Below are 21,293 nucleotides of genomic sequence, written 5' to 3' on the forward strand. Positions count from 1 at the left end.
AGGGTATGTCTACACAGCAGCTGGGAGTGTGTTTCCCACCATGGGAAACCAGACCTGTGCTAGAGCTGTTTGAGCTAGCATGCTCAAAACAGCAGTGCGCCCAGGGTAGCCAGCCAAGTATGTCCCCAGCGGGGTTAGGTGGGCGTGTGTGAGAGCTATTTGTAGAATACTTGTATCTGGACTGAGGAACTACTGGAGTTCTCACTGAGACCTAAACCAATTGTAGCCCCCGTGGTATCTACCCTCCTGGCCACAGATGGTACAGCCCTATTATAGTTAGCTGCTTTCCAGTAAATAAGGCTGAAGTGCTTTTGCTTTCATTTGGAGGAGATAGTTGCTGTCCTCAGCAGGTGCCCTTTGGAATCCAAGTGTGCTGCAGAGTTTGGGGGATTGCTTTCATGCCCTGGATTCCTGGGTGCCCTGGACTGCCTTGTGTTGCAAGAAGGAAACCCCCTGCTCTGCATAAGGATCAGCTGATGCTGAGTAGCGTTTTTCTATAGTGCTGTGCCAGTGACTCCTGATGCTTGGCACACCTGCTTCCTGGCCCTGCCCGTGCGGAGGGGCGTCTGTCTCGATTTCCCGTGAGTGCCAGGGTCCTGCTGAATGATTTGGTGGTGTCTAAGGGATGTGTGGGACAGAGCCACAGTCTGAGGGGTGAAGGGGAGCTCTGAGAGAGGCTCACTCACTGGCCAGGTGATTCTCAGCCTCCCAATAAGGCTTGTGGGGACAAACAACTGAATTAACTCTGAGAGAGCTGGGTGAATTCGTGAATAGGATTATGTGACACACGGGGCTGCTTGTGATGGTGGGGGAATGGCTCAGCCACTCTGGGACTCACTGCCGGTTTATATCTTATGTTCCTAAAAGCTCCAGCTTCAAGGCTTCATCCTGGGCTCTGAGGTGGCACTAGACATTTTCTCTCTCTGGTGCTGTCTGGTTCTTGGTCAGGGTCTAACTGATTGTCATATGGGGGTCGGGAAGGAATTTCCCCCCCAGTCTGATTGGCAGTGGTCTTGGGGACTTTTCACCTTTCTCTACAGGGTGTGTGTGAGGGTCACTTGCCAGGTTTATCTGGGTTTATCTCTCTCAGTCATTTCCCTGCCATGGCAGGGGCCTCATGCATCTGTGCACTTTGGTCCTGCCTGTTCTCTTTGTGTGACACATACGAGCCTCATCTCCTGTGGGCTGTCCTACTTCAATCTAATTTTGGTTGCGGGATTTGGGGTTTGGGTCCTGGGTGGCGTTGGTGGCCTGTGATGTACAGCAGGTCAGACAGGAAGATCTGGTGTGGTCCCGTCTGACCTTAAACCTTATGATTCTTGAGGTCACCTGTGTACGTTATGAAAATGCCCTGTTACAGTCATTCCGGCTCAGCACAGAATCTGTCCCCACACCTCCACTGCTCTTGGAACGCCTTTGACTGCTAGTGTAAACGCACCAGCGTGTTTCTCAGCACTGTCCATTGTTTTCAGAGCACTAGAGAGGGGACAACCATGGCTGTCAGCAGCAATGTAGGGATCACTCTCCCGGTATATCTGGGGCTTCCCAGGGGCTGGGTAAGGGTCACATGCAGGCTGGCTCTCTGATGGCTCCGGGTCACAACGTTATTGCGAGTCTCACAGTATCTGGTGTTTTCCCTTAAACCCCCAGCTCCTGGAATGACAAGAGCCCATGAGAATCTCCGCTTTCATTTGCAATAGCTGTGGCTCCTTCTCTTCCTATTCCCCCCGCCCCGCTCTGCGGGTAACCCTAATTATTTAAAAAACAACCCAACCCTACAGTCCGTGTAATTAAAGCTAAGATTTAGTCACGGGTATTTTTAGTAAAAGTCATGGACAGGTCACGGGCAGTAAACAATAATTCATGCCCCGTGGCCTGTCCATGACTTTTGCTATAAACACCCCTGACTGAATCTTAGCTGCCCAGGGCCGCCGAGCCGTGGCTGGTGTGGCTGCCTCAGGGCTGCTGCCCCAGCCACCCTGGGACCAGTGCTCAGGCGGTCCCCGGGGCCAGCCGCACTAGCCGTTGGTAGGATAGTCCCCAGGACCAGCTGCCTGAGGTTGCTGAGCAGCAGCCAGTGCAGCTGCCTCAGGGCTGCTGCTACGGTTGCCCCCAGGGCCCTGCTCTGGCTGCCCCAGGACCGCTGCTCAGGTGGTCCCTGGGGCCAGCTGCACCGGCCGCGACTCGGACGGTCCCTGGGGCCAGGTGCAGCCACCCCTGGGGCTGCTGCTCTGGCTGCTGCTTGGGTGGTCCCCGGGGCGGCTCCAGCAGCGGCCCCCAGGGCCCGTTGCTCATGCGGCCCTGTGGTCAGCCACACTGGCTGCTGCAGCTGCAGAATTTCATGGAGGTCGCTGAAAGTCACAGATTCCGTGACTTTCCGTGTCCTCCATGACAGACTCGCAGCCTTACATGTAATTAACCAAGCCGGGTCACTTCTTCACCTTTCCCACTTGCTTGTATGTTGTATCAGTCTCCTCTACCCATGACCTGTCTGTGTCTTTAGAGTGTAAACCCTTTACAGCAAGGATTGTCTCTTCTGTGCTTGTACAGCCCCAGGCACGATGGAGCCCCAATATCTGCTGAAACCATTTGACACTTCCGCCAATAGCTGTATTTGCTACTAAAAGTAAGTTTCTAGCCTCAGGGTTGTGACGAAAAGTTAGAAAATGTGGACCCCGAAGGGAAATAAAAAGAACCCACTGTATGTTGTTTTTGAGCCAATCTCATGTTTTCTAGAAGCCTGGTCCAGGGTGGGGGGGTTTTAGGTTGTCCTCCATGGATGTGCCCGTGCCTACGTTTTGCAGTGTGGGGGGGGGAGGGGAGGAGTGACTACACTGTGCCTTCTACTCTAGTTAACTCAGTCTCCTGGGTGTGCCATGGTTTCTCAATGCAGGGCGTGTGGAAGGAGGGGAAGATGATGCCAACAATTGTGGTTTAAAGCTAAGGGTTCTGTGATCCTGGGCTCTAAGCAGTTCATATGATACCAATTGCTCCTCTTGCCCAGAAGAAAATATTTTTTTCTTTTCCAATTGTCTATCTGCTTCTGCTTTTAGAAAAACAAAAACAAAAAAAGTAGTATATTTCTAACATAGCCCACACCAGTGCGGCTTCTTATTGTTTCCTCATCTGTACATGGGCCTTGCCAAGAAGAGGAATGATCTGGAAAGAGCATTTTGCTGCTAGTCAGTGGGTTGATGTTGAACTTGTAAGGGGAGCTTTTGGTGGGCTGCTTTTGTGTGCGTCCATTTCTCAGTGGTGGTGAATGCTGGATGTTTTAATAGGTGCTTGTGTTCCGAAGGGCTGCTATTCACTAGCTTGTGAGTAGGTTCACACCATCCCCACGGGATGGCTGATAATTAACCTCCTGCCACTTGGGTTTTTAAATCACCTTGGGGCTGGGGTGGGAGGGACTGGTCATGGCCAATGAGATCTACAAAAAAGCACGTTGCAGGGCAGCTGGAACTATGAGTGAGAATTTAATGCCCATGCTAGCAAAGGGCACATAGCACTAGTTTGAACCAGTTATGGTTCCAGGAAACACCGTGCAAATTTCCCCCACCCAGCTCTGCGGATGCACCTCCATCCTGAGCGGTGTCACTTGCTCTGGTCCATGCTGGGCTCTCTCTGCCAAGGACTGACAGTCTTTCACGAATGATTAAGAGGAGGTCACCAAAGTCGTTATGACTGTAGGCAGATTTGAACATGGGTCTCCAGAAGTGAAAGGCTAGTGCCTGGATGTACTGTCCTAGCTCACTCGCGACTGGCTTCTATTGTATACTGTCTCAAAGAACCCTTTCAGAGGAGGCTAACTCCACAGGGAAATTCCAAGGAAGTGGTGTTACATAATTCGCACATGCTCATTGTATTGAATTCTAGAGCTCAAGTCAGAAGGGAAGGAAGTTGTTTGTGTTCTTCCTGGCATGGACCTGGCTATGGGTTTGTGAAGTTCCTCCCTGTACACCATGGCCACTCACCGCATGATGGTAGCAGCAGGAATAGAACTGAGTTCATCCTACTCCAATAGGGTGACCAGATGTCCCAATTTTATAGGGACAGCCCTGATTTTTGGGTCTTTTTCTTATATAGGCTCCTATTACCCCCCCACCCCCGTCCCGATTAATTTCACACTTGCTGTCTGGTCACCATATACTCCAAATGCACAGGTCCCCGCTGTCTGAGCTAAGGAAGGATCTCTACCGGCTGTTAGCGGAATAGGCCCCAGTGTTCACAGCTGAGCAGTCCTGATTCCTTCCATCAGAGGGCCACAGCAAAGCCCTCTCTTGGTTTGAAGTGAAGTTCAAACAGGCAAATCCAAATGAGCTCCCTGGATTGCATCTGGTGCACTTCAGGCTCCTGGAATGTTTTTAATTGCAGTCAAAGAGAGTTCCTATACCTGCCTGATTCTAGGAGAGACTTTGCTTGGGAACACTCCCCACTTGAGTATGGCAGTTCTGGAAAAATCCCATGCTGGAATTTTTCCTGGCATTATTATTGGAATGTGTGGTACAGTGTAGGACTGGACTCAGCTGAACACTGCTCAGACCTCAGACTGGAGAGACCTTGCCTTGAAGACCCTTGATCTAATGCCCATTGCCTTTATGCTTTCCAGAGTGCTCAGCAACCATTAACTAGTCCCTGTCACACCTGAATGGGCGCTAAGCCAGCGTGATCCTCATTTTGCAGAAGGGGCATCACTGCAAGTCAGTGCTAGGGATATGGTGGGAACCCAGGAGTCCTGCCTCGCAACCCTGATCTCTCTGCCTTTCCTTTTTCAATCTGCTTTGGTGCTGCCTGCTAGTTAAAGTAGAGTGAGACAGGAGGGAGAACTCTAAGCAAGGGCTAGCACCGGACTAGTTTTACTGTCCCATGAAAATATTCAAGATGTTGAAAAAATGACCTGTCTCAAATAGGGCTGAAAAGTCAAAACCAAGGAAATTTTCACAAACTGAAAAATAAAAAAATAATCCCATTTGGGTCAATTTTGACCAATTTTTATTGCTTCTTTACTATAATTAGTTTAAGTTTAAAACAAAAAGTGATTTCAACCTGGAATGTCAAAATGAAACTTTTTGACAATTTTGTTCAACTCAAAATTTTTTATTTTATTTTTTTTTATTTATTTTTGTAGAAAAACGACCCTTTCCCCGAGTGGTTTCGGTTTCAACTAATTGGCATTTTCTGATGAAAAACAGTTGTCTGAAAATGCCTGACTAGCTCTACAGTCAACATACCGGGCATGGGGAGAGAACTGAATGAGGGAGAGGAAGAGAAGCTCCTTCTTGTTCTTAACGAAAGAGCAAGAGCTGTCCCCCCCGTTACTAATCCCCAATGCTGCTGACTTGGCACTGATGGCTCATTGGGTTGTATTTTTCTCCCAGACACTGTAATGTGGCTATTTAGACATGTGACACTCTTGATCTTTAATCTGAATTCTCCCCCACCCACTCTCATCCTCTCATTTCTTCTTGTGCTGAGTTGTTATAAAAGCCCTCCTTTGAAAGGTCTCTGTGCCCCGACCCTCTACTCTAGCAGGCTGAGAACGGAGCTGGTGGGCAGGTGACCGCAGTCTGCCTTGCGTGACTGTGTCCTCTCCCTCCGGTTCTCTTGAGGTTGTTGTGCTCTCCCCTCGGAGAGTCTCACAACTCGGGAGGAGTCGTCATCGCTTGATGAAAAGACCAGGACAGCTTGAAAAAAAAACAAACAAAAAACACCCCACGTTTCTCGTCAGTTCGGGGCTGAGGAACGGTGAAGTTCACAGCTCCTTCTGGCCCTACCTCAGAACATGAACAAAACTTCTAGTGGCCTTGAGTCAGAGGGGATGGGAGGGCCCCAGGGATTAACAAAGGCACCTGTGGAGTCTTGAACAGCAGGAGGATCGTGGGGGCTGGGTGTGACAGAAAGAGCCTTGACTTGGACTCTGTGAGACAGAGAGACGCCGTGTGTGTCACAATGAGCTGGGCCTAAATACCACTTCTGATTGGTGGGGAAACACTTAATAACCTTGACTTTTGAATTGCCCTCATTAGACTTCAGAGGTGACAGAGATGGATGGCTTGGAACTACTGTTCTAGGCCATCAGCAGACTCAGGCAGGCAGAGGCTGCCATCCATATGAGGCTACAGGTGGCTGAAGTCTCCCCAGTCAGCCAACCTCTGGCTATTGGAATCATTAGTTTAGGACAATGGTTCTCTATGGCTCATTCTCTCAAGAGAGACCTGTGCATTAACCCACCTGCCCTCCAAATCACCCAGTCCAATGAGGCTTAGCAACCAAATGTTTGATTCTTGGATAACGAGGGAGAACTTAGCCCTCGGTGCATCTCTTCTGTGGTACGCTCAATCTGACAGTGCTGAGCACTTCCCAGTGCTGGATGATGTCTTGCTCCTTAGGGGAGGTCAGCAGGTACTGAAACTGCCATGGCTTTTGGACAGCTTCCTGTCAGCTGCTCCTGCATGCTACAGAAACAGAGCCTTTGGTCTGGCAGCAGCTGAGAAGATAGTGACTGTTCTGGCTGCTTTTCACCCACTTGGAAGGTCAGAGTGCACCTGTCTTCCCTTTGGAGATGTGGTGTCTTAACTCCCTCAGGGTACAGAAAGCACCAGTCTTAACATCTAGGCTTGGTGCCTTACTGTGGGCGTCCATGTACCTCATGCAAGCTGCCCATGTGCCTGGGCATGATTCTGCCCAGGGAGGTCGGGGCTGGAATGGCAGAAGGTGCTGCTGGCCACGACGGCGGTCCACTGGGAGAGCTATGTGCTGTGGAGGGGTCAGGGGGCTCGCTCAGTGCCTGTCTATCATTGCTGTCTCTCCTTATGGATTCATTGGTCCCTTCTGGCCATGCAATCTTTCTGATCAACTAGTCTGGCCTTCTGTATAACACAGGCCATAGAACTTCCACAGAATAATTCCTAGAGTGGAGCTTTATCAGTAACGTCCCATCTTGATTTAAAAATGGTCAGTGATGAGGAATCCACCCCAACCCTTGGTAAGTTGTCCCGATGGTCAATTACTCTGACTGTGTTAAAAATTGATGCCTGTTTCGAGTCTGAATTTGTCTAGCTTCAGCTTCCAGCTGTTGGATTGTGTTAGACCTGCTAGATTGAAGAGCCCGTTATTAAATATTTGTTCCCCATGTCGGTACTTGTAGACTGGGATTCAGTACTTCCTCTTTCACGAGGGCTGCCGGTGGCGGAAATGGAATGTGGGATTTGCCCTGTGTTAACTGCAGTGCGCTGGAGGCCTTTGCGACATGTTCGTGATAAGATAATGCACTCGCAGCACTCCAAAGAAGTAAGCAGAGGGACTGGACCTGCAAATCTTCTCCTGGGCCTCCAACCCAGGACACAAATTGTATCGTAGTGGGCGTTGTTGGAATCCAGTCCTGGTTAGTGAAATACATCCATTGAGAGAAGGGAAAGTGCGCAGAGCTGTGCCTTTAGGGTCCCAGTGCATTCTAACTACCAGTTTTTTAAACCTTACTCTGGAGGAAAAGTCCCTCCCTAGGTCATGTTAATTATCTTCAAACAATCAGTGAGTTAATTGCTATTCTGGTTGCAGATCCTGTCAGGTGGCAATTGTCATCTGGAAAGTCCCTGATCCCGCTGACAGGCAGGTTATGTAAACTTGGAAGTATCTCTGTGCCTCAAGCCAGGGGGCTTCAAATTTTCAGAGCGTGGACTAGAGCTTTCCTGTCCCACAAAAATGTGAGATATCGAGAAAATTCCCAGCCCCGAACCGGGATGAAAAATCAAAAACTTGAAAATTTTTGCCAGTGGAAAACCTGGAAAAAAATTTGGCTCAATCAAAAGATCTTGATTCAATTTTGATCTTTGTTCTTTGAACGGCTCTCCTTCCTTTCTTCCTTTTTTTTTTTTTTTTTAAATATAAATGTACTAAAAATTTCAAAACAAAAAGTCATTTTGTTTAAAACACGTGAAACTTCCTGTTTTGAAAATGGTAAAATGTCCATTTAGACAATCTCAAATCTTTTCTTTTCCCAGGTTTTTGAGTTAGGAGATTTGTCGAATCCAGCCCCTGTTTTGTGAACAGATTTGGCTTTGATGAATTGGCATTTTGGGGGTAAAAAACCAAAACTATTTGTGGAAGAATTCCTGACCAGCTCTAGCGTGGAACTTGTGATGATACAGTGATTCTCAGGTAGCCGCTCCACCCCGTTCGCAATTTCATAACATCCCTGTGGTGACTACTACAGCCATTGCTTACCTGGAAAAGTAATTTGAGAAGTATTAAATGTAATTTAGCAGCCTTTGATTGCCATGTAGCAGCTGGCAAAGGTGTTCCTGGAGCTTAAAGAAGGAGTGTTTCACTTAACTGATGCAGAAAGCCAGCCAGTGGTGTGATTTTTTTTTATTTTTTTATTTATTTTTTTTGAGAAATCCATAAAAATGGTGGCTTAATAAATAAATGTCATGGTGTCAGCTATTTTCTCTCTTCTCCCCTCGCCCACCGCTACCTGATTCTCTGCACACGGCTGAGCCACGTCCAGGTATTTAGGCCCAGCAAATAACTTAGTGGTTCCCCAGGCCTTTTGTTTCTTGTATAACTGGTTAACTTAACACAGACTGTTTTTTCCACCTGGGAATATGTCTGGGTTGGGCCATGGAATGTATCCAGGAGGCACCTGGGGCCAAAAATCCTATTTAACGAACTATTGGGCTTATCTGAGATGTCTCAGAGCCCGATCTGTGGTTCTGTGTTGACACGGTCATCATCTATGACTGGTTTCAGAGTAACAGCCATGTTAGTCTGTATCTGCAAAAAGAAAAGGAGTACTTGTGGCACCTTAGAGACTAACAAATTTATTTGAGCATAAGCTTTCGTGAGCTATAGCATGCTTCCGATGAAGTGAGCTGTAGCTCACAAAAGCATATGCTAAGATAAATTTGTTAGTCTCTAAGGTGCCACAAGTACTCCTTTTCTTTTTGGTCATCATCTAGTGAATTGCAGAAGATGGATCTAACAGGGTGGAGCCCAACAGAGTTTGATCTTGCAACACAGACAGGACTAAGCTGTGTGTTTGAGAGCTGTTTGAAGGCGTTTACTCGTAATTAAAAAACTTGTAATTAAAAAATGTGGCCATTTTCTGGCAACGGAAATATTCATGTAACCATTCTGCTCTTTCTCAGTCTTTTACAAATTTTTCATGGAGATTTTTTCCCTCTTATCTTTTGGTTTCCCTTTGTGAGGGTTTCAATTTGGGGATTCTGTGGGGCAATTTTCTCTCTGTTCTGTTTGCACTGACAGGTTTACTTGATCTGTTTAGTCATGTGGCGGGAATCTTGTCAAAACTGAAAAAAATCATTTTAGAAAATGTCACTTTACAAAAAAACCCATATCCTTGGAACGTTTCTTTAAAAAACAAACAAACTTGATCTGTCAAACTGTGATGAAAACAACTTCCACGGCTCTTGTGATCTTTTTAAAAAAAAAATGTTTTAACCAGCTCTAGTGTTAACCACATGGCCAAAGAGCAGGAGAGCCCAGCAGCTCTAAGGAGGAAGGGGAGAGGAACAGGCATGACCAAGTGGAATGAGACTGCGGTGAAATGACTTTGAGGGAGGTGGAGAAGGAGATTGGAGCAAAGGGCCAGTCAGTAGCGGGGAAAGAATGACCTGAGTGCAAACTGGGTGTAGGACTAACGTGTATCACTCAGAAGCTTCAAAAGATAATTGCAATAAACCATCTTGGGGTTGGTCTGCTCACAGGTGTCTCACCGATTTAATGATATCGGTTTCTGAATTGAGCTAGTTAAATTGGTGCAAAAACTATGCAGAGAGCAGCCCTTAACTGGCTCTGCTCCTGTCCCACAGATGTTTTCTCTAAGGGAAAGGTGTGCAAACACAATGCTGGGGGTCCAAAATAACCAGAGTTTCTGAATGTGAGTAAATGCAATTGAGAGGGGCTGTAGCTTGCGTTAATGGGTGAGAGATGATGGAGGGTACAGGAGAAGAATCTGCTGTGATGCTTCCATGTGGCTTTGAACACCAGCAACGCACTTGTGCATGCTGGGGACAGGGCGAAAGGAAGTGGCGGGACAGGCTTTGTCCATGAGCAGGGGCCTGCCAGTTGGTGCCCAGTCCTGTGGCTGAGCCACACCCAGCAACAGAGACCAGTGTGCTCATTGTTGCTGAACTGAACCAGGCTTCAAACGCAGGTCTGCAGCGAGGCCAGGGAGTGCACTAACCCACTGTAACACATGCAGCCAGCCACCCACCCACCTCTGGTGACATTTACATATAGCTATCGTGAGCAGGCCAACTGGAGATAGCTGTGTCTGGCAGCTGCTGGAACCCAAATGCTGATGAGCCCTGTGAGATCTGGGCTAGGGCGTGAGGTACCCCAGGGCCGTTCTCACACTTCAAGGGGCTCGGGTCGGGAAGGGTGACTTTCTGATTTGTTGCCTTTCAGGGATGGCTGGTTGGGAGGTAGATGATTAAACTGCAGACATGGAAGGGAAAGGACCCTACCGCATCTACGACCCTGGTGGGGGGACACAGGAAGAGGCGGCCGCAGCCTTTGAGCGGCTGGTGGAGGAGAACACCCGGCTGAAGGAGAAGATGCAGGGGATAAAGTCTCTAGGTAATTGCTGTGGTGCTGGACTTGTGTGGGTAGGGGGCGTGGCTTTTATTTTATCCTTCTCCTTTCTGGAGAGTCCGCTGCCTCCCTGTGACAGACCCTTGCCTTGCAGCCATGATGCCACATCCAAAAGTGCATGGTGCTCTGACTGCTTCATCAGCTAGAGGGGGTGCTACAGAGAGACACCCCTCTCTTTCCCCACCCCAGGGTGCAATTGCTGGCTCTGCAACACTCCCTAGCTGGGGCATTGGAAACTGGGACTATGTATTCAATGTGTAGCCCCTCTTAACCTTTCCTGAACATGCCCTGGACAACTGATACCCAAGGGGTAATTCCCTGCCTGGGAAACCCCTTCCAGGTATGAATTATGCCATTCTGCAGCGAGGGGCGCAGCTGGGCATACCCGCAGCGGGGGCTAGCTCGTCACTGAGAAGGCAACGCAAAGCTCTTGGCTCTCTGTAAAATCTGCTATGGTGCCGGCAGGATCTCTTGGCTTACGCACAGGGACGTGCGAAGGGGCTGAGACACTTGCTGTTGGTGTAGCCTACGGACAGGCCCGTGGTCTGTGCTAAATGGATGGGTTGCTGTGCTGATGCATGGACGAGAATTGAGCAGTATCTTAAGGGTGCTCAGCTCCTCCGGCATCTTTCTGTGATGTACCTCAGGAGCCATGATCCAGCTAGCGTTTACTTTTAAATAAGGTTATGCTCACGTTGAGCTGCCACCTGACGCTTCCCACCCCCAATCCGTTTGACGGCTTTTTCCCCCTCTTGCTGTAGTGGGACCTGATTACACTTAGTCCACCTCACTGCTGGCTTCTGCGCTGCACAAGTAGGGGAATCTTTTGGCCCTGTGGACCCAAATAATGCAGACTAAGGCCTGATCCACACTGAAAAATTAGCTCGACCTAGCTACATCGCTCAGAGCAGTGAGAAATTTCGCCTGCTGTGTGCCGGGGTTAGGTGTAGCGCCTGGTGCAGTCACCGCTAAGAAGACGGGATTCCTTGGTCGCTGTAGGCAGCGACTCCACGCCACAACTGCGGGACTGTCACTGTGCCACTGGAGTGTAGATGTGTAGTAACATCTGAGAGTTCACAGGCAGCAGAAGACTGCGATGCACCATTCCGAGACACCTGACAAGATGCTTGAGTGTGGGAAAAGATTAGGTCTTGTTGTTGTATTACCCACTGGAGATTAAAGGGCTTGGAAAAGGGACCCTCCTGGCCCAGAGTGAGGTTCTCTGGCTTAAGAGCAGAGCTTTTAAAAACTGAAGAAGACATAGGAAATACAAAATCTCCCCTGTAAGATGTGCTGTCCTTGATGTTTCCATGCCAGAGTCCCTCTGTGGCAGAGAAGCAACAACTGTAGTTCCAGGGTGGGATTATTTGCTTGGGAAGAATTATTTCTGGGTGAAGAAGGCCATGTGGGACATTTCCATTTCTTCTGGTTGTGAAATACAAGTTGGGGAGGGGATTTATGCAGGCTGGCCTGGGGAACTGGCCTCTGGGGCATGGCAGCTATATACTAGGGAAGGGTAAATACCAGGAAATGCGAACTCCTCTGTTTACTGTATACACTAGGAGAACTGCTGGAAGAGTCCCAAATGGAAGCATCAAAGCTGCGGCAGAAGGTGGAGGACCTCGTGAAGGACAATGAGATGCTGAGGTCGTCTTCCTCTTTTGACAAACTGTCCGAAATAACAGGTATGAAGGTGGGAGGCTTACCCAGGGAGAGCCGTCCTCTCCAGATTCAGGAAGAGGACATAAAGTATTTGTCTGAGCAGATTCACACTTGGCTGGATGTACATACGTACGTACACACACACGCCTCTGACCCTGATTTCCCAGGGAGTTGCATGGCCTGTGAGGTGTCCTTGTTTCCCACATCAGTGATAGAATGGCCTGTGAGTCTGTGTCTTTAGACTAGCATGTAATTGCAACCGCTGCTCTGCATTTGTGGAGGGAGAAGGTCAGAGCAAAGTTTGGCAAGTCGCATCTGGCCTGCCCGTTAACCTTCCCTAGTGCACGTATATTAGGGATGGTGTGCCTAGCCTGTGTTTGCCAGAAGCTGGGAATGGGCGACAGGATGGATCACCTGCTCTGTTCATTCCCTCTGGGGCACCTGGTATTGGTCACTGTTGGAAGACAGGTTACTGGGCTAGATGGACTTTTTGTCTGACCCAGTATTGGCCTTTCTTATGTTCTTAATGTAACAGCCTTCTGTATTGGGGGGGCGCGGGGGAGAAGCTCCAGTCAAGTCAATGGAGTTGCATGGGGTAGGGAGCAAATTCCGCACCTGCCTGAGGCTTTCAGTTTGCGGGGAGGTAATGGTGCCCTGCACCCGGCAAAGCATATCCATGAATGGGCAAGGCCTGTGTGACGGCTGTTATTTTAAAGTTGTCCGCTCACAGGGACTGGCTGATGAGACAGGGACGGGCTGCAAAGAGACTATCTAAGCCCTGGACCTGACCTTTCAGGATAGCTGTGTGAAGCATCCGAACAGGGGAAGTTCCAGCCACTTTACCTGACAAAGCAGACTGACCAAAGGCAAACGCCTGGGAGTTAATGCACACAGTCTGCATTTGCAGGGCGCTACCTGGGCCACTTACCCACCGAGCAGTCACTGGCCAGGGTAAAGAGACAGGAGAAGGTTGGGCAAGGTTGGAAGCCGTTCCTCAGTGCCTGTTAGTCCGTTGCTGTGGGTTAGGTGGGAGGAAAGTCTGCAGTCTGACCTCTCTCTGCAACCTGTTGATGTTACAAAACACTGTTGTTTTGTAGCCAGGGGGAAGGGATCGGGCCAGCTGAGTAACATTTGTTGCCAGTGCAGAATTTCACCCAGTGGAAGCCTGATTTCCCTTTCCGCTCCGGGGAACGGGATGGAGGTTTCTGTCTTGTCCCACTAGCTGGAAATCATGGTTCTCTCTGACTTCTTAGCCTGTCTGGTCTCTGCCTATTCACTGCTCTCCTGTTTACCAACATTCACAGCTGTGGTGTCCTCTGCCTTTTACAGGAGGTGAACCAGAGCCCCGCCTGTCCCCCGCGGGTCCAGGCAAAGCTGAGAAGGAGCAGGATACAGAAGCTCAGAAGCCTCCATCCACTGTAAGTCTGATGAAAGGGGGGCATTTGCCTGTTAACCCTTAGCAGCCCAGACCCTGAAATTATCAGGCAATTAAACAAAACAAACTCGGAGACTTAAGGAAACAGACACGTCGAAGGGGTAGAATTTCTCCCTGTTTTGTTTCCCACATCAGTGATAGAATGGACTGTGAGTCTGTGGCTTTAGACTAGCATGTAATTGCAACCGCTGCTCTGCGTTACAGCATTAGAATGCAGAGCCAGCTACCGTTATCTACGCCCATTCACTTTCCCTTCAGGGGCTTCCATCCCAACTCTGACCCCTGTAGACACAGGACTTGCTCTCTGTTTGTGGGGAAACCTGTCTGTCACTGGATTCGAGTCCCCAGACCTGGAGGATCATCTTTACAATGCATAGAGCGGCTTAAAGAGCTGACCCGCTGGCCCAAACCATTCCTGTGCATTAAGCTAGCTGGCGGAACGGGGAAATATCTCTCTTCCCTGCTGCCCCCATAATCTCCGTCCTCCCTTTTGCTGTGACGGAGCATCGCAGGATTTGGTTTCCCTGGTGGGGGCCTGACTCCCCTCTCTTCTGTTTCAGGGATCTTCGTCAGAGTTCGAAATTGTATCTGGTGAGGACAAGAGGTTTTCCCAGGAGAGCAGGAAGTCGGTGAGTCATCCTGCCAGCTCGGTTCCTTGGGGGGAAGCTCATTTGGGACTTGAGACAGAGCTATTAGTAACCAGCGGGGGCACAGCGTGTCCACGGGCAGGCGGTGGGGACTGTGTGAGATGGGCAAGGCTGTTTGTTTTGGTTTCACCTACACTGACAGGATTTGCTCTTCCTGAATGGGAATGAAGGCCGGGTAGGTGGTGGACGATCAGGGGCAGTAGCTAGGACTAGAGTGCTGATTCCCAGCTTGTCTAAGGGAGTAGCAAGGCCAGAGGAGCAGCCAGCCAATTCTCCCCATCGCCTCGCCCCGTTTCAGTCCCTGGTGTGATGCACGGGAGCTGCGGGGCGCACACAAGAACCGCCGTGTGATTGCTTTCCTTGGCCGATTTCCTAGGACGTGGTCGGAAAGCATGAGGCTGCTGCAGAAGGGCCTCGTTGCTCACTTATGCAAATGGGCCGGCGCTGGTGACTTCCCTCTGGGCAGGTGCCGTAGGCTCTGTGCAGCTGGGCGTTCAGCCAGGGGGGCAGGCCATCGGCCTGGGAAACCGGGCGCCTCGGGGCTGAAGAAAGGGGCCGTAAAGTCCTGAGTGATGCAATCGTTGGAGCAATCTGGTGCTGCACGTTTCGTAACCCTTTCGGTCTCTGCGCAACTTGACAATCGCTGGGTTATTTCGCCCCCTGCCCCCACCCCGCACTGTCCCCCTGCCCCACACATAGTTGATGGGATTTTTTCACCCACCCTGACCTATTTAGGATCCTCTTAGCCCCCTGTTAACTATCCCTGTGAAAACCACCATAGGACTCCACATGGCTAGCAGGCTCGGCTCAGCACGTGCCCGCTGCTGGCACAGCAGAGCTGGGAGGGCAGGGTCCCGACTGAGGCCCATCGGGTAGCCTGCCCTCAGCCGGCCTGTGGTAAGCTTGGCTGTATCCCTGACAGGAGTCCCAGAACAAATCTACAGGTCTAAGGGGAGCACATCCTTTGAGAGCATTGCCAGTCACTGCCTCCCTGCCCTTCTCGCCCACCCTGTTGCTTTGAGCAGGCTGGGGATGTTTTCCTGGGAGTCTGTCCGCAGGCTGCAGTACCTAGCAGGCTGATTCAGACTGAGCTGTCCGAACGAGGAGGAGCTGAGCTGCTGAGGAAGGGGGCACTCGCCCCCTAGTGTCCACTTACTGACTGTACCTGTGTTTTGGTTCCCAGAGTCTGCCAAGGGGGGAATCCTTCCCACTCTGCCGGCACTATGGTGGAGCGAGTCGCTGCACCCTTTGCTCTGGGTCCAGACCACTGTGTCCGAGCCAGGCAGCATCCGGGGCAGGGGAGGGAAATAGGACAGTAAAGAGAATAGCTTCTTGTTGGATAAAAACAGCCCCAGTGCCAGATCCCAGAAACCCGTGCTGCTCCACTGGGACAGGTCCCCGGGTTTGTGCGAGGCCCAGCCCACGAACACATTTGCACCAGTTTCACTAAAGGCTGTGACTTATAGCGGTTTGTTTAATCCAGTGCGACTTTGTGTGTGGATGCTCTGAAATCAGCTTATATCCGTCCAGCTTCCACCGTCCATTGAGAGGTGCCAGCTCAACCGATTTAAACCCCATAGGGAAACTCACCCCGTTTTAAGAGGAAACCAGTGTGCACAGAGAGAAACCAGGAGCAGGCAAGAGGGTGGCTGGGTGCATGTGTGGCAGACACATGAGGTGGAGTGATGAAAGTCAGAAGCGTGTTATGTTGTCACGCCCTTTGCTAGTTGGTGCTGGGGCTGGAATAGCAGGGAGCTACCTCCACATACCAGCAGCTCCCCCGGCAGATGCTGGGAATGGAGTTTGCTCCAGTAACTTTACTGCTTGCCGTTGTCTTAGCCAGTTTTCTCTTGGCTTGTCTGAGTGGCAGGGGGGCTTTACAGCTGACCTGTGTGCTACCTGGCTGGGCAGATATGAAGGCTGACAGTGCTGAGTGCGAGCCAGGCATGGTGTGCCCAGACAGGGTGCCCTCCTCAGCAGCATTGCTAACGGTGATAAAAGCTGATGGGGCCAAAAAGTCACAGGGCTGAGGACGGCCTGTGGTTTGTGAAGCTGGGGGATGTTGCTTTTTCGCTTTCCCCTTTGAGTCAGCCACGGGACGCGTGAGAGGTGGATGTGGACTCCTGCAATTCTGGGATTTCCCGGGGCCATGGGGGCAAAAGGACAGGGGGGTGGGGTGGGGCGGGGCGGGGCGTGAGTCAGACAGCCCGGGGAGCGGTGCCAGGCTCTCTTAGAAGGTGAAAGGCTCACAAGACTCTGCCCGGGGCAGGCCCCATTCTTGGTGGACTGGCCAGGTGGCACACAGGGTGAGACCTGTTCCCTCTTGGGAGTCATGGCTCCAGAAGATGTCTTCGGTCTCCTAGGTTACCAAACAGCTAAACACCCACAATTGCTTAGGGCAAGTCAGGACTCAGTAGCTGAACGGTGCAACCGGGAGTTCTGTCAACATGTGCTTAAGTAAGTGGGTGTGCGGGGTGACGCACGCCGGCAGGTGTGCCCGGCCACGATAAATACAGCCTGGGCCAATCTCGGCAAGTGTCTGTCTTGGGACCTGGATCCCCACATGCCCTGGGGTTACTGGGAGCAGGACAACGGCAGAGACAAAGCCCAGCGGAAGAGAGGAATTACGTGGTAGAGGCAAGAGAGGGAGCTGCGCCCAGCTGAGCTTGGAGAAGCAGTGGAGGGCTGCAGGAAGGCCGGCCCATATACCAGGAGCTACAGAGGAGGAGGACCTGGCGCTAGCAGTGAGACGGAGAGGAAACGGATGAGACAAGTTCTGAGCGAGGCCGGAGCAGGTCCAGGGGATCCAGCTCCCATACCGCACCAGGTAGCACAAGCTGAACTTGTTCCAGTGTGTAACTCAAAAGCGGCACCTTCTGGCACTTCTCAGCGAGGTGGGGGCAAGAGGAGTCGCCGCCCATTGGGTCCCGTTTGCTTACTTGTCCCCCAAGAGGCGGGGCATTGGAGAATCTCCCTGGACTCTGGCATTTGATTGGCACCACAGCCAGAGCAGGGTTGTGTACCGAGTCGTCTGGGCGAGCTCTCCTACGCGCCAAGATTCCTGTGTTATCCCAGGGCTACCCACAGTATGTCTCCCAGGGGACTGTCCTTGAATGGAGACGCCGGTGGGGAAAAACCTGCACCGGGCTGGTTCAGATCTCACTGGCAGGGCACAGGTGCGTTCTGGCTGGCCATTGAGGGCAGGCTGGGACTGGTGCTTGCCAGCATTGCCTGTGTGGGATGGGTGATGGAGAGAGAAGCCGGGAGATCCTAGAATTCTGGTAGCCACTTGGGTTTCATTGTAGTGTCTTTTGGGATGTAGAAGGGCACCGTTGTCTAGTCACACAGAAGCCACTAGAGGGCACTGGAGGCTCAGAGTCCTGCGTGGAGGGAGACACTGTTCCTTCAGCAGGGAGAAGTGCGAATTAGGTCGAGAAAGGAGGACCCCGGGGTGAACCCCCGTAAATCCCCTGTGCTGTATGGATGCTCTGTTGGGTTCTGTTTAGGGGTCTGAATTGGCCCCACATTCATTTGCCGCTGGGCATCTCAGCGGGAGGATGAGCACCAGTTCTCAGAGGCTTCTGGGTTTGGCTGCTATCTTCTACCTGCTGGAAGGTGCTTGCTAAGCTACCTTCACTCCCCTTTAACCAAGTGCTTTGTCAGGGAGTGCTCGCCTGGCAGGGCCGAGGTGAGGCTAACTCCGCACTTGAGAGCCCTGGCTGGAAGGTGCTGCTGACATGCCAAGAGAGGCTGCCTGAGTGGCTGGCTGCCTCCTCCCTTGCACAGCCCTGCTCTCCCTCAGCTCCACGGTGCGAGGCTGCCGGGCTGACCTCTCTGACCACCTGCAATTCCTCTCCCAGGAGGCAGAGCTGCAGAACGAGGACACTAACCTGATGCTGCACCTGCAGCGGCTGGAGAGCACCCTGAGTGTCTTCGCCGAGGAGCCGGACAAGAACCAGGTCTTGGCTCACCTGGGGCGCATGGCCCTGGAGTTTAACCGCCTGGCCTCCAAAGTGCACAAGAATGAGCAGAGGACGTCCGTTCTGCAGGTAGGGACATTCCTTCTGCACACAGCAGAGAGGCCTGTGGGATCTGTCCGCCGTAGGCATGCCTAGGAAACTTGCTCTTGCCCCCTCCCTCCATGTAAATCCTGCAGGGACCTCCGCCGGGGAGCACTGCCTAGCTGCTTTTCTCTGCACTCTCCCTTTTCCTCTCCTCATTTCTTCCCCCTCCACCACACCAGTCCCTCCTTCGATCTTTTCTTCTCTGTGTCCCCCTGCTATCTGTGTGTGGGGAAACTGCAGGCTCATCTGTGTCCAGCCTGCTCTTGTGCAGCATCCCCTTGTCTCTTCCCACTTCCAGCCATGACCAAAGCACTAAGTGCCTGGGGCAAGGGGGAAATCTCTCTCATGGACAGCTTGATTATATAATTGCTCACTATTGGCCATAGAATGACTTGCATCTTCCTCAGAAGCATTGATGGCAGATGCTGCCGAGAGACATGCTGCTGGGTTAGCTGGACCATTGGTTCGATTCCTATGGTCTCTAGTAGGGTTGGCCGCTGTAGGACCACCCTTTGAAGGCCTGAGGTCATGTTCTGCCTGTGAGCGAGATGTGTGGTGCCCAAGGGATAGGTGTCTGTGCGCTTCTCTCCTCCAGTCGCATTAGTGGAGGAGAGACCAAGTCATATTGCCCAGTTGGCCATGCTGGGCAGGGACCTGGCCTTGTTAAACCAAGGGGGGTTCTGTCGCTGGAATGCACTTTCACTGTATGTCAAGGGGACTGTGTGAAGCATGAGCCTAAAGCCACTTGCTGTTCCTCTGGCAGACGCTGTGTGAGCAACTGCGTAATGAGAACGAGGACCTGCGGGCCAAGCTGGAGAAGGATTTGGAGCAGAGGAACCAGGCTACGGAGAAGCTTAGGTGAGAGCAGGAAGGATGTTGGTTGGGCAAGAGGCGGTTGGTGGTGGGGTGGATCGGAGGGAATTGAGCATCTTCCCTGCCCTGATGGTTAACTTCGTCAAATGCTGGTTGCTGTATGAATCCTTGAGGGTCTCTCAATCTGCATTTCTGTTGTGCTCTTTCCGCTGCAAAGGTGTGAGAACCTGGAGTTGAGGAAGATGGTGATGATGAGCAACAAGGTGGGCGTGAAAGGGGACGGTGTGGAGAGCGCTGGCCAGCAGCAGGTAGGAGCAGCCAAGACACTTCCTCTTCCCTGTGCCATCCTGGGACAGCTCCCACGCCACAGGGATAGCTCCCACCCTTTGCAACAATACCCTGATCGCACCTTGGAATGGAGTCCCAAGTCCAGAGCACAGTGTGATCCTGGAGGGTGCCAGGAAGCCCTCTTGGCAAACCCCCCCATTTATCTTCAAAGCATCCTTTAACCCTTCATAGGCTGATATTTTTAAACTTCCAGGGCCCGATTCTCCCCATTGACCCGTGTTGCTGGGGTGGTGCCCCTGACTCCAGCAGTCACCCTCTGTAGAAGGAGGGCTCCAGGGTGGGAAAACAGGCCCTAAGCTTGGAACATGTGCAAGTATTTGTTTCTTTAAGAGGCTTATTTTGGAGGGAGGGACATAAAGCTACGGCAGAGCTAGGTGTGATTCTGCCATGCTACCTGCAGCCTTGCTGACTGCCACTGGGTCAGTGTTGGCTACCAGCAAACCTTGCTGCGGCGGGGAAGTGCAAAGCGGCAGAGCACGGCTGCTCCCCTCCCCCATTGCCGAGAGTTGGGCTGGAAAGGAGCAAGTCATTGTAAGGGGAGGAATGGTCTTGGGCCAAAGCACAGAAATGGCGACCAGGGCTTGGCCACGGAGCTGGGGTGCAGACCCCCTCTCCACACTGGGGAGGATGCTACTTCCGCAGCAGGAGGTCGTGAAGCCAAGTGAATGCGGGTGCACTCACTAACCGTTGACTTGAAAACCCTGTGTGACTGGGAGGGCGGGTGATTGCTCTGTCAAACCAGCAACAGGAGCGCGCGGCGGATTCCTGTGCCAAGGGAGGCAGTAAAGCAGCAGGGGCCAAAGCCGAAGGCTGATCTCCCTTGAACTAGAAGGCGTCCCCCGCCTTTGTAGGTGCAGGGCTGGCTGCTCCCACCACATCCGCTTCCTCAAAGAGGGGGAGATGTCCCTTTCCCCCGAGAAGGGGGTGGGGACAGGACTGAGGCAGACACCAGGTGGCGCTGTGTGGGACCCACGCCTCCTGGGGTCCAAAAAGCAATTCCTTACACTAAAGACATCTAAATTCCTCTCCCCTGCCCTACCCTGCGCTTGCTCGGGTGGCTGTTGGGGGGTGGCTAGTGGTGGCCAGAATCAAGGGATTATGGGGACAGGCCACTGGACTCTGCCTGGGCTGCAAGTTCAAGTTGGTTACCTGCAGAGAGACAACCAGCGCAAGGCTGGTGTCGGTGAACCACGGGGGTGGGTTCTGCTCCCAGCCATGCGGGGCTGACGGCCATCGCCGTGCAAGACAGCATGAGCTGTGTTTCTCAGGTGCGCTGGGATGGCAGGGGACAGCTGAGGGAGGTGGGGCAGGCAGCCGTTGGACGCAGGACTTTTCTCCCGCTTCCCTGGCTCTGGGATGTGTCTGGCCCAGCTGCCAGGAAGGTCCTGAGGTTCTCTGTTTGCGCTGTCTTCCAGAGTGGGGCACTGTCAGAGAAAGCATCGGGCAAGGGCGTGACAGGGACAAGTGAGAAGAAGGTGAAAATCCTCGAGCATCAGCGTAATGAGGTGAGCTGGGCCCGCTGCGGAGCACCACGGCACACACAGGAGCTGTTGGCTTAGCACGTTGGCCGTTTCCCCCAAAGGCGGGCCAGGCCTGGCTCACACGGAGAATGAGTTGGGTGGCCTAGTGCTAATGTACGCGCATTACAAAGCAGTCCCACTCTTGGCATGATGGGGGTCTTACAGTGACGTGTCTGCTCAGGATAGGCCC

The 21,293-nt window shown here is 51.9% G+C and overlaps 1 protein-coding gene across 3 annotated transcripts in view; it reads left to right on the top strand.

Moving 5' to 3' along the window:
- TNIP1 (TNFAIP3 interacting protein 1) overlaps positions 1-21,293 on the top strand; it is a 45,810-nt gene that overhangs the window by 12,158 nt on the left and 12,359 nt on the right. For all 3 annotated transcript variants that reach the window (XM_084636511.1, XM_084636510.1, XM_084636512.1), the window contains exons 2-9: positions 10,429-10,599; positions 12,177-12,299; positions 13,606-13,694; positions 14,272-14,340; positions 18,219-18,407; positions 19,186-19,280; positions 19,453-19,543; positions 20,999-21,088. In XM_084636511.1, coding sequence (XP_084492637.1) covers positions 10,467-10,599; positions 12,177-12,299; positions 13,606-13,694; positions 14,272-14,340; positions 18,219-18,407; positions 19,186-19,280; positions 19,453-19,543; positions 20,999-21,088 — 879 coding nt within the window. In that variant the 5' untranslated portion in view covers positions 10,429-10,466. The remainder of the gene's footprint in view (positions 1-10,428; positions 10,600-12,176; positions 12,300-13,605; positions 13,695-14,271; positions 14,341-18,218; positions 18,408-19,185; positions 19,281-19,452; positions 19,544-20,998; positions 21,089-21,293) is intronic.

The sequence above is a fragment of the Lepidochelys olivacea genome (assembly GCF_965140295.1).
Source record: "Lepidochelys olivacea isolate rLepOli2 genome assembly, chromosome: 8".
NCBI lineage: Eukaryota > Metazoa > Chordata > Testudines > Cheloniidae > Lepidochelys > Lepidochelys olivacea.